At 37.1% G+C, this 12,177-nt stretch overlaps 1 protein-coding gene across 2 annotated transcripts in view; it reads right to left on the bottom strand.

The window, feature by feature from the left end:
• Window positions 1-11,857, bottom strand: part of cfh (complement factor H) — a 159,924-nt gene extending 148,067 nt beyond the window's left edge. For both annotated transcript variants that reach the window (XM_079426052.1, XM_079426053.1), the window contains exons 1-11: window positions 11,698-11,857; window positions 11,342-11,509; window positions 11,146-11,251; window positions 10,969-11,045; window positions 10,601-10,783; window positions 10,323-10,490; window positions 9,745-9,939; window positions 9,481-9,654; window positions 9,214-9,390; window positions 8,911-9,084; window positions 8,640-8,816 (exon numbers count right to left, since the gene is read on the bottom strand). In XM_079426052.1, the coding sequence (XP_079282178.1) occupies window positions 8,640-8,816; window positions 8,911-9,084; window positions 9,214-9,390; window positions 9,481-9,654; window positions 9,745-9,939; window positions 10,323-10,490; window positions 10,601-10,783; window positions 10,969-11,045; window positions 11,146-11,251; window positions 11,342-11,509; window positions 11,698-11,767 (1,669 nt within the window). In that variant the 5' untranslated portion in view covers window positions 11,768-11,857. The remainder of the gene's footprint in view (window positions 1-8,639; window positions 8,817-8,910; window positions 9,085-9,213; window positions 9,391-9,480; window positions 9,655-9,744; window positions 9,940-10,322; window positions 10,491-10,600; window positions 10,784-10,968; window positions 11,046-11,145; window positions 11,252-11,341; window positions 11,510-11,697) is intronic.
• Window positions 11,858-12,177: the final 320 nt, after the last annotated feature.

Genomic DNA, 12,177 nt, shown 5'->3' with positions numbered 1-12,177 from the left:
ACAGGGAGAAGAGGAGTGGGGAGAGAACACATCCCTGAGGGGCACCAGTGTTGGTGGAGCGACTGTTTGACATGAATTTCCCCAGTCTCACTAGCTGCTGCCTATCTGTCAGAAAGTTGGTGTTCCACTGACAGATAGAACTAAGGACAGCTGGGTTAGTTTGGTCTGGAGGAGTGTTGGAATGGTGTTGAAGGCTGAACAAAAGTCCACAAACAGGATCCTCACATAAGTCCCTGATTTGTCCAGGTGTTGCAGGATGTAATGCAGTCCCGTATTGATTGCATCATCCACGGACCTGTTTGCTCAGTAACCAAACTGCAGGGGGTCCAGTAAGGGTACCGTGATGTCCTTCAGATAAGCCAGAACCAGTTTTTCAAATGACTTCATGACTACAGACGTTAGAGCTACAAGTCCTGTTATCTTGGGTTTCTTTGGACCAGGGATGATGGTGGAGTGTTTGAAGCAGGAAGGGACTTCACAAGACAGAGATCTATTGAAGATCTGTGTGTAGGTGGGGGCCAGCTGGTCAGCACATGTTTTCAGACAGGCTGGTGTGACACTGTCTGGGCCTGGTGCCTTTCTTCTCTTGTTCTTTCTGAAGACCTGGTGCACCTCTTCTTCACTGATCTGAAGTGCAGGAGAGGGGGGTAACAGGAGGTGTTAACGATTGTGTAGAGAGATGGTCAGGACGGGTGTGAGGGGTTTCAAATCTACAATAAAACTCATTCAGGTTTTCAGCAAGTTTTTGATTCACCACAGTGCTGGGGGATGGTGTATTGTAGTTGGTGATGGTTTTCAGACCTTTCCACACTGAAGCTGAGTCATTGGAAGTGAACTGTTCTTCCAGCTTTTGAGCGTAGGTCCTTTTAGCCACTCTAATCTCCTTATTCAGTGTGTTCTTGGCCTGACTGTACAAGACTCTGTCCCCATTTCTGTAGGCATTCTCTTTGGCCTGACGAAGATGTCTGAGTTTTGCTGTAAACCATGGCTTATAATTGTTGGATATTAAATAAGTTCTGGTAGGAATGCATATATCCTCACAGAAACTAATATAGGATGTTACAGTCTCTGTGAGTTCGTCCAGATCTGTGGTAGCAGCTTCAAAAACACTCCAATCAGTGCAGTAGAAACAGGCTTGTAAAACCCACTCTGTTTCGTTGGTCAATCTCTTTACAGTCTTTTCTACAGGTTTAGCAGATTTAAGTTTTTGCCTGCAGGTTGGTATAAGATGAACCAGGCAGTGGTCAGAAAGCCCCCAAAGCTGCCCGTGTGACAGAGTGGTATGCATCCTTTATTGCTGTGTAACACTGATCCAGTATATTACTGTCTCTGGTGGGACATGTAACATGCTGTTTGTATTTTGGCAGTTCACGGGAGAGACTGGCTTTATTAAAGTCCCCAAGAAGGATTAAAACAGAGTCTGGGTGTTGTTGTTCTCTCTCTGTGATCTAATCAGCAAGTTTCTGTAAAGCTGAGCTCACGTGAGCCAAAGTGGTAAAAATTAGCTATCATTTCTTTTTTTAATCTATCTGAAATACTATTTAACTCATGCTGTTTTTCTTGAAGTTTTGTTACTTTTTTTCTCGTTTAGGGTAATGCAAGGCATTGCAACTCAATTTTCAGTAATATTTTACTAGGTACATGTTCAGGTGTTGCAGGATGATTTGTCCAGGTGTTGCAGGATGTAATGCAGTCCCGTGTTGATTGCATCATCCACGGACCTGTTTGCTCAGTAACCAAACTGCAGGGGGTCCAGTAAGGGTACCGTGATGTCCTTCAGATAAGCCAGAACCAGTTTTTCAAATGACGCTTGCGTTACAACACACTTTTAGCCCAAAATGTATTTATTTTTTAAATTTTAATTTAAAGTCATCCGACTTTTTTACATCCCTAGGGCCGGGCTTCGGGACATCACGTCATAGTTCAGACGTGGGCTGGGCCTCGGGTCTGTTTTAGGCTTCTCCTTATCTTTATATTTTAGACATCCATCAATTATTGATGAAAAAATTGCCGCGCTGGTGGAAATAACATGAGTCTGTGCTGCCGCGACTGTCAAGAGCGGCTCGACGGTGTTTAGTGTCCCGCAGTAGCAGCGAGGCATCAGCACAGCTGGAGAGTTCTGCTTCAAATACACGCAATAAAGCAAAAGCCCCAGCAAAAATAATTACCATAAATGTGTCCGCGGGAAATAGTAAGGATTCGCTATCTCCTCGTTAGACTCGCCTTTAGAGAGAAGTGCATCTTCACGGATAACGATTATATTAAAGAGTTTTTGTTTTCATTTTTATTTATTTCATTAAGTAGCAATTTAAAGCTTTCTACAGATATATTTATCATGTCTGTGTGGTATTCACTGCCTTTCGGTTAGTGTTTGTGAAGAGCTCCTGTTCAAGATAAAAGCACAACGTTTTGTTGATATTTTGAGTGCACACAAATAAAAGTAGACCCTTTACAGTTACGAATTATGTATTACTCTTATGAGCAAAAATTACAGCGCAAGTTGTTCATTCATTTTCATACCATTGAAAAAAATGCAATTGATTTTTCCACTTCCACTCTCCACAAACTACTGATGCAGCGCACATTTATCTAGGTTTAATGTTTAAACATTGTTATATGCTTGAACTGTTTTAGTATATCTATAGACTTTATTTTAGGCAAGTCATGATGATTTGAGAAGGCTAAATTGATCGAACATCAATTTAGCTGGCAGCTTGGTCCTTACTTTAAGAAAGAAAAATACTTATTTAATGAACAAAAAATGCATTTTTTTCTAAATTAACTAAATTAAAAAATGAAACAAAATATAAACACTTTGCATTTACATGCAAAACTGAACTAGTTTAAGACGGGGGTAAGACGGGCTCGGGTCGGTATGATTAGAGCCCTGCATTTCTGCCTGGGCCCTGACTTTTTTACGCCTCTAGGGCCGGGCTTCGGGCCAATTTCCAGTCATAGTTCAGACACAGGCCAGGCCTCGGGCCTGTTTTGGGTTTCTCCTTATTTTTATATTGTAGACATCCATCGATTAGTGATGAAAAAAATTGCAGCGCTGGTGGAAACACGAGACCGCGCTGCCGCGACTGAGAGCAGCTCGATGGTGTTTAGTGTCCCGCAGCAGCGACCGCAAGTGACTTCAGCACAGATGAAGAGTTCTGCGTTCAAATGCACGCAATAGGCTAAAGCTTGCTGCAAAGCCCCAGCAAACATAACCATGAATGTGTCTGCGGGAAATAGTAAGGGGATATTTGAATTATTTACTAATAAACTAATGTTTTCTGAGTCCGTGTCGCAAGGATGAAGTTGCTGATCCTCACTCGCGTCTCCTCATTAGACGCGCCTTTAGAGAGAAATGTGTCTTTATTGATTATGATTAAGATTATAAAAAGAGTTTTTATTTTCGATTTTTTTTATTTCGTTAAGTGATAATTTAAAGCTTTCTATAGATATATTTATCATGTCTGTGAGGCATGTATTTGCTCAGCTTCGGTTCATTTTTGTGAAGCGCTCCTGTTCAAGACGACAGAAAGCGCATCATGTTTGTTTTCTTTGTTTTATAAAATAACTACCTTTTGTTGGTATTGTGAATGCACACAAATACAAGTAGACCCTTTACAGTTCCGAATGATGTATTACTCTTACCTTTATCAAAAAAACAAGCAAACAAACAAAAAATTACAGCGTAGGCTATTTTAATTTGTTTCCCCTGAAAAAAATCCAAGTGTTTGCTCTGGCGCCTCCATGTCCTGCAGAGCGCGCTTTAGCTTCCACTCTCCGCACAAACTTAAATATAGGCTAGCACACATTATTATTATAGCGCAGGTTTACCGTTTAAACACTGTTATATACTTGAACTGTTTTAGTATATCTATAGATTTTATTTTAGGCAAGTCATGATGATATGAGAAGGCTAAATTGATCAAACATAGGCTGTGATCAGCTCATGCTGCTGGCCGCTTGGTCGTTGTTTTAAAAAAAAAAAACGTATAGGCTATTTAACGAATAAAAATGCTTCAAACGTTTTTCTAAATGAACTTAATAAAAAAAAAAAAAAAAAAAAATATAATAATTTTGCCATTACACACAAAACTGAACTATTTTAATAGCCGAAACAGTAGCATAAGCTGTTTTGGGAGAAGGGAAAAAAAAGACGGGCTCGGGTCGGTAATTCCGATAAGCTGTCGGACACGGGCCGGGCCTGAACGTCTCGGTCCAGGGCCGGACTGGGGCCTAAATTTGAGGCCCGTGCAGGGCTCTAGTACATTTTGTCACTTTAGAATGTTAAGTTCTACTTCTGTAGTTATTTTGGTGAAAGTAACTCAAAAGTAATACAGGAGTCATGTAACGCATTACAATTCTGAGAGAGTAATATTGTAAGGTAAGGAATTACTTTTAAGTAACAGTAATAAGTAATCTATAATGTATTACAGTTTGGAAGTAACTTGCACAACACTGCAGAAATTATAATACGTTTGTGGGTCAATTTGACCCGCATAGGCATCCATTCATAAAACAACTGAAATACACACAAAATAACAACAAATTGCTTTGTCGTATTTCAGAGCTCCTCAACTCTAGTCCTGAAATGCCCCCTAGTGTCAGTGTCTTGATGAGTTTAACAAATTTTTAATTTCAAAGTTTGTGAAAACAAAACTGTTTAGCCTTTTAATTGTAAGTCACAGTTTTTGAGCACAGACATAAAAATGACTTTTCCGGCTACAATTGTTATAAAACTTGAAAACTTCAGAGCACAGACTTAAGCTTGGTATGTTTTTAAAGGTGAAACATCACAAGTTATTGTAGAAGTAAAACAAAAAAAAAAAACTGTTATAAAAGTACATTTATAAAAAGTTATAGAAGTTTAAATGTATGAAAATGTAAAATATAAAAATAGATATTTTTATTTAATTTAATTTTATTTAAAATAGCAATTTTACAAAACATGTTTACCACCAAATCGTCAAGAAAATCGAAGCCAATCATCTGAACAAGTTTTGTGCCAAATTTTAGGTTGATATCTGAAAAAAATTTACTTTTAAATACGATTTTGTGGATGCGGTACCAAACATCTCCACTAGGTGATATACAGCGTGTTCTGAACTATATATTTCCATATTTTTTTTTTATATTTATGAAGTAGACATCCTATTCAGAAATAGTTTGGGCAGTAACTTTAATATTTGATTTGACTTGTATCTCTAAAACACATAAAAAACATGCGTATAGAATAAAAGTGTGTTTGGCACTATATCACAAATGGAGAATATATCGCTATTTATCTATTGCTCTGTCATTTCTTTGAAAAACAGTCACCAAATATGAAAACTAGAGTCCAAAACCTTTCAAATGATATATAATTTGTCAAGATTACTTTAGGTTTAGACCAAGATATTATTGTGAAAAAATGTGCAATCGCAAACATCTCACAGGTCTAAAGAGTGGCAGTCAAAAATAGAGGCTAAAAACATTTTTATAAATCATAAATTCAGATATTCATTCTTTGAAATGTGTGAAAAGTATTGATATTAAAAGTTTATTGATTGTATGTTTTTTTTATATGTCATAATTTTTGTGGAATTACATTGAATCCAATATGGGTCAATTTGACCCGGACCATACAGGAAGTCACCTGTTTTTGAACAGTACATGAGGATTAAAGATCATTATTTTGTGTATTTGGTGTAACAGAATATGTTGACATGCATTAAAGTTCAAAAACAACATTATTTTTCAAATACTGTACATTATTTTAGGTCCAGTAGAGAGGCCCCGCCTCTCTCAAACGCTTCGTTTTCTACAAAATCCCTCCTTCCATCAAGCGCAGTCTGCTCTGATTGGCCAGCTGGCACAGTGCATTGTGATTGGCCGAACAACGCAAGCACTCGTCGGAAATGTAACGGCCCTTTCCATAATCATGAGCCTCAATAGTTTGAAAATAAAAATAAAGACAGTTGATAATGTCCTTAGTTTTACCATCAGTTCAAGCTCGAAAGGGGAACAGAGTCGCGTGACAGACACAGTGATGAAGCTCGTATGTGTTTGCACACAAGCCGCGGTTAATGTGGTCTGGGATGTGATGCTCTCTCTCTCGCTCTCTCTCTCTCACACGCGTGCGCGCACACCAGGGCTGGACTGGGACAAAAAAAAATAGGCCCTGGCATTTTGGCCCAGACCGGCCCACTACATACAATCAAAATACTACCCATCTTTGCACGCTCTTGAATATGTATACCAGCTCCTATTCCATAAAAGCACTAAAGGCATATAATAATAGGTAGGAACGAGTGAGTGCTGACATCTTAAAAACTTCAAAAAAGTGTAATTTATTAATATAATAAAACTATAATCCACACTGATGAATCCTAAAACTATAGGCCTACATAGTTATGACATCCATCTTGTGTGTGCCTGTGTGTTTGAGGGAGAAAGGGAAGAGACATGATAAATTGTTGATCAGATGATCACAGTTTCCCATAGTATAGCATTAAATAAACTGTAAACTTAGTCAAATTTGTTAACTCCTTGGATGAACCTTTAAAAGCATAAGAAGGCATCCTGTGTGTGTGTGTGTGTGTGTGTGTGTGTGTGTGTGCAGTGGTGTATAAAGTACCCGAAAGCCATACTCAAGTAAAAGTACAGGTATCTTACCAAAAAATTACTTTGGTAGAAGTTGAAGTCTTCGTTTAGAATATTACTTGAGTAAAAGTCTTAAAGTATATGATATGTATTGTACTTAAGTACGAAAATTATTTTTAAAAATCTTAAATGTACTTAAGTATTGAAAGTATATAGATATAGAAGTTAACTACATTATATAAATATAAAAAACATACAGAAGCATTTTTGCCGTCTACAATTTAGAATGCCTGGAAATCTGAGTTTTAATACATTAATAAATCAACGTGTGTGCACTCTGTGTGTGATTTGATGATATAGCCTACTTGATAATGTCTGAACTGATATGGCAATATTGACAAACTTGCTGTTCTGGCAAAGGGCAGGGCAGTACTGAAACACCGCCTAAGCTGTTCACCAATCACAACGCACTGGGACAGCTAACCAATCACAACACATTTCGTTTTTTGGAATGCTGGCCTTCATCAAACCCGGAACTGATCGAGCCGTTTGGGCCAAGATGGGGAGAAAAGTATTGTAATGTAAATTATGTGAAAAATCATGTGATTTTCGAACCACCAAGCATGAGAGCATGTTCTAGTACACCGCTAAAACAAAATCAAGACTTTGTTAAAGAGCATAATAGGACTCCTTTAAGTTTTTTCTATGTACAAACTGTTTATGTAATAAAATATGTTTTCGTAGTTTGTGTTGTCCCTTATCGGTGCAAAATTGTCACAAATTAAAAAGGATTCATGCCAATATTTCCAACCATACTTTTCTAGGGCAACATACCATAATATACCATACTCGGAGGGCAATGTACTTTCGCCTAGAAACACACAGCATCTCCCTGTCATGGCTGCATCAACACTACTACAGTTACTGAAACCACGCCTTCTTTCTTTGCGTGAACATTTGGAATGCAAATATTTACACATTGTGACGTAGACGTGGGGGCTTGTTTGAACGAGCCATTTTAGGGGTGCGTGGTAGAGTCTTAACTTTGATAAAGAATATCTCTTTGGTTTTGAGACTTTTGTCTTTGCAACTTCAGGGATCTTATCTATGCACAATCATCTTGTAACACTCCAAAGAGAAAGGAAAACTTGAAATCGCATCATATGACCCTTTTAAATTATAGTTTTAGTATTTACAATATTAGTAAAAGTTTAACGTTTCTCCTAAAATAAATCTTAAGACAAAGCTGATATCTCAATGAGACACATAAGAGAATCACCCCTTAGTATCCTGAGCATAGAGTAACCTCTGTCAGAGCCATAGCCTTGTGGGCATCACATCGATGTGAAAGCACAAGTGCACCTCAGACAGCATGGGTTTGAATCCCAGCTAAAGGTATTTTCCTGCTCCTGTTCAGTTCTCACCTGTCCAATTGCTTCCTGTCTCTACTCATACTGTTCTGACCATTAAAGTTGAAAAACCCCATAAAAAAAGCAATCTCTGAGCAATAAGACATTTTTATAATGGAGTCTTGCAAGAGATTACAGCAAGAAAATAAAGTGATCTCCCATGTTTCTCATGCATTTCTCTCCTATTGTCATTTTGGATTTTTTTCTTTCAGAACTTTCTCATGTCTCAGTTGTGTCTACTTTTATTTCTCCTAAGGATTTTTGAGACTAAAATGAGAAATACATGAGAACCACAACTAAGTCTCCTGAGGTTAGAAAGAGCAACCACTGAGCAATATAATATTCCTATAATGGAGTCCTGATAGCGATTGCAGCAAGACAATAAATAGATATTCTATGTTTCTTCCACCACATTCTCAGTTTGGACTAATTTTTTCTCAAATATTTCTCATGTCTCATTTGTGTCTACTTCTGTTTCTCCTAAGGGATTTTAGGAGAAACACCTGAAATGCTGTTGATACTAAAATGAGAGATATACTGTATGAGAATCACATCTAAGTCTCCTGAGCTAAGGAAAAACCACCACTGAGCAATATTTTTTTCCTATGGGCTAGCATTCATCAAACACCTGAGACTGACAATAATAAAACTCACAGATGCAGCGAGGCTCATCAGACTGAGATCCTTTCCTGCATGTTACTGAACCCCACCAGTTCCCAGTGAATGGTTTATATCCCGTGTCGCATGAGTAAAATATTTCTTCCTTATTGAAGGGTTGGCTGTGTATGAACCCATTTTCCATGGATAATTCAAGGCACACTTTTAGTGTTGCTGTGAGAAAACAATTTCAAAACTCTTAAAAAATCTGACTTAATATGTCTTTGAATGATTATTAAAGACAAATAGTCAATACGATTTAACATACCAGTGCATTGTTGTATGCCTTTCCACTGGCCCTGGGAATCACAGGTGATTTGTACAGGCCTCTCTGGTTCAAATCCACGATTACATGTATATAGTATTCTTGAATTGATTTTATATTTTGAACTCTGACCTTCCAAAATTTTTGCATTTGGGATGTTAGGTGCGGCACACATTGCTGTAAAACATCCATGATACTAATTAGAATTCATCAATGTGGAGATATAAAATAATTGGATAACCAATAATTCTTGTTTCACAACATTCAGTGGAATTAGATACAACATGTCAATAAGCTGTAACATACCAGTGCATTGCCGTATGCCTGTCCATTGGCCCTGGGAATTACAGGTGATTTGTACAGGCTGCTCTGGTTCAAATCCACGATGACATTTATATTGTATTCTTGAATTGATTTTGTAGTTTTCACTCTGATGTCCAACAATCTCTGCATTTTCGATGTTGGGAGCTGCACATGTTATTTCTAAAAGAAAGAAAGGAAGAAAGTCAACATAATCTTAAAACTGATTTTATGTGAGTAGTAAAGATTTTAATACTGCACAGCTGAACATACCAGCACACAGTGGTTTTGGTATCCATCCATTTTCTGTACATGTGGCCTCTGCTGCCATTTCCTTATACTCACGCTCACAATAGTATCTTTTTTTTACTCCTAATTTCATATCGTCGCTGAAGTAATATAACGGGTTTCTCACATGCTGGCCACGTGGAACTTCACATCTAATCACTGAAACAAGATTCACATGCTTTTATTAAGATAGCAAGTTCTCTCTCTGTAATTCTTTCTATTCTAAAGTTCTATTCTCTATAACCTTACCTTCACAAACAGGGTTATACTCCCACTCCCCGTTATCTTGGCATGTAATTGTTTTGCTGGTTTCAGCTGTATCAATGAGCCTGTGTTTTTCAGAGCAGATGATACGCACACTTTCTCCAGCTCTGAAAATAGTTTTTCCCTCTGGGATGATCTTTTTCACTCCAAATCTGGTTGACTTTAGCTCACAGAATACTTCTGTACAAGACATAATTTAGCAGAACTAAAGATAAGAAATTAAGCACTAATAGCTGATCTGTGAAACTAGATTTCAATACTTTGTCTTTTGCAGGAGGGAGACAAATAATCTCGGATATTTATTTGTTTGTTTGTGTGTTTGTTTATTTATTTAAAATAATAGATTTTTTTTATTTATAGTCACAATTATCCATATTCAACTGACTGATAACTTAATTTGTAGTTGTGTTTTTTTAATTTTCTAATTTAAATATGAGGTTAATGACTATCTATTTTTAGAATGTTTGAGTTCATGTGTGACCCTACCATGCTTTTTGCATTATGAAAGTATTTAAGTATAATTTCCCATATGAATTGATTATTATGTAAGAGTGGTGGACTACCATCACATTCTGGTTTCAGAGTCCAGCCAAATTTAGAACATCGGGGGATTCCCTCTCTGGCCTTGTATCCTGTGCCGCATTTGTATTTTAAAACGGCATCTTTCTGATATTCTTGCAGTGGCTCATCGATATATCCATTTGGTATCACAGGTGCTGTGCATGTTATATCTGTATGAAAAGTGAAAGAAACAAGAATAATTAATGTGGAGATATCTGTGATATTTGATTAAAGATACAGATATATAAACAACAACAACAAAAATACAATGGAAATGCACCTTTGCACTTTGGAACAATGTTACTCCACTCGCCCGTCTCGTCACAGTAAATGTCACTACTTCCAGCTATCATTTTATCAGAAGATACACACTCAAAGTGAATAACATCACCATAACTTCCCTCCTCTGTGTTGCCCGATGCAGTTACAGTCCCATCTGTGCGAATGGCTGGACATTTCATCACTAGGCCATGAATGAACATGAAAACAGATAAAAATAAAGAAACCAACAAACCAATCAAACAATAATAAATCAATATTTTTTTTTTTTGTTATTCTCTTCTGGCTGAGGATTCACTATTTTATAATGGAGAGAAATTAAACAAGAGAGAGAAAAAAAGAAAAACAGTGACTTTCAAGAAATCATACCCTCACAGACAGGAACAGCATTGTCCCATCCTTTATCTCTGCAGGTACGCTGATTGGTTCTGCTTGCCATTTCATACCTGTCAACACAATTTTTTGACAAAGTATTGTCAAACTGATGAGGACAGTAAACATTTCCTGCAATAAAATACAACAAACAAAAAAACAAAGCACTTTTACCCTTTCTTGCAAGTATACACCACTGTTGCTCCAAAAACAAACTCCATCCCATCTGTAAGTGAAAATTCGCCATTTGGTGTGTCACCTGGGTGACTACATTTTTTTTCTGCAGAAATCAAACAAGTTGTACATTACATGATAGCAATGATTTAATAACTTAAAAAATATGCTGGCATCATATTGATAATTTTCTTACTTGTACATGGTCGCTCAATGGATTTCGTCCATTCTCCTTTTTCACATTTTAGTTTATACAAGCCGGAAAAACCTGTCACGCAGTTCACTCTCACTGCTTCACCATGAGTGTATGAAGCTTTCCCAACTGGTTCTGTGTTTTCATATGTAATGTCCTCTCGACGACATTCTGAGAAGAACAAACACAAAGATGCAACTGTTAAATGCTGAAGTACATGCACAAGTCTACAATCTCTAAAGCTACATGAGGTCAGTTAAATGTTTTGGGAACTGCAAATAGTAACATTTACATTAAAGTCAGTAAAATCTCATTGAACAAAAACAAAACATCAAATAAATAACAACAAAGTCACTTGCCTTTACATCGGGCACAATTTAGGAAAAACAACCAAAAGCCGAAGCCAAGAAGTTTAACAGAAACTCTCATTTTGAGCTCAGTTCACAAGTACTGCAACTTTTTTTGGTCTGCCTCTGAATCTCTTGCCTACTTTGGGAACAAGAAGTTAATAATTTACCTATGTCAAAAAGATGTCTTTCTTACACCGGACCTCTCTGTACACAAGCAATATTTCCTGTAAAAAAGAATAAAATCTTTCTAGAAAGAAAGAAAGAAAGAAATTGTGTCTGATGCAGCAATTGATGTTTGTCATTTGGACACACCAAAAAATTTCTTTAGAGAAGTCAAACTTCAAACTTCTTGAGTCAAACTTATGTAATATATGAACAGGAAGCAAAGTGCAGGTTTCAAAATAATTGCCATGTTTACTGCTTAATCCTGTTAGATGTTTTTAACTGGTTCATGCATATTATGTGGTTGATTCAAGAATAACAGTATGT

The sequence above is a fragment of the Barbus barbus genome (assembly GCF_936440315.1).
Source record: "Barbus barbus genome assembly, chromosome: 9".
NCBI lineage: Eukaryota > Metazoa > Chordata > Actinopteri > Cypriniformes > Cyprinidae > Barbus > Barbus barbus.
Note: the sequence above shows the minus strand (reverse complement) of the source record. Positions and strands in the feature narration are given on the sequence as shown.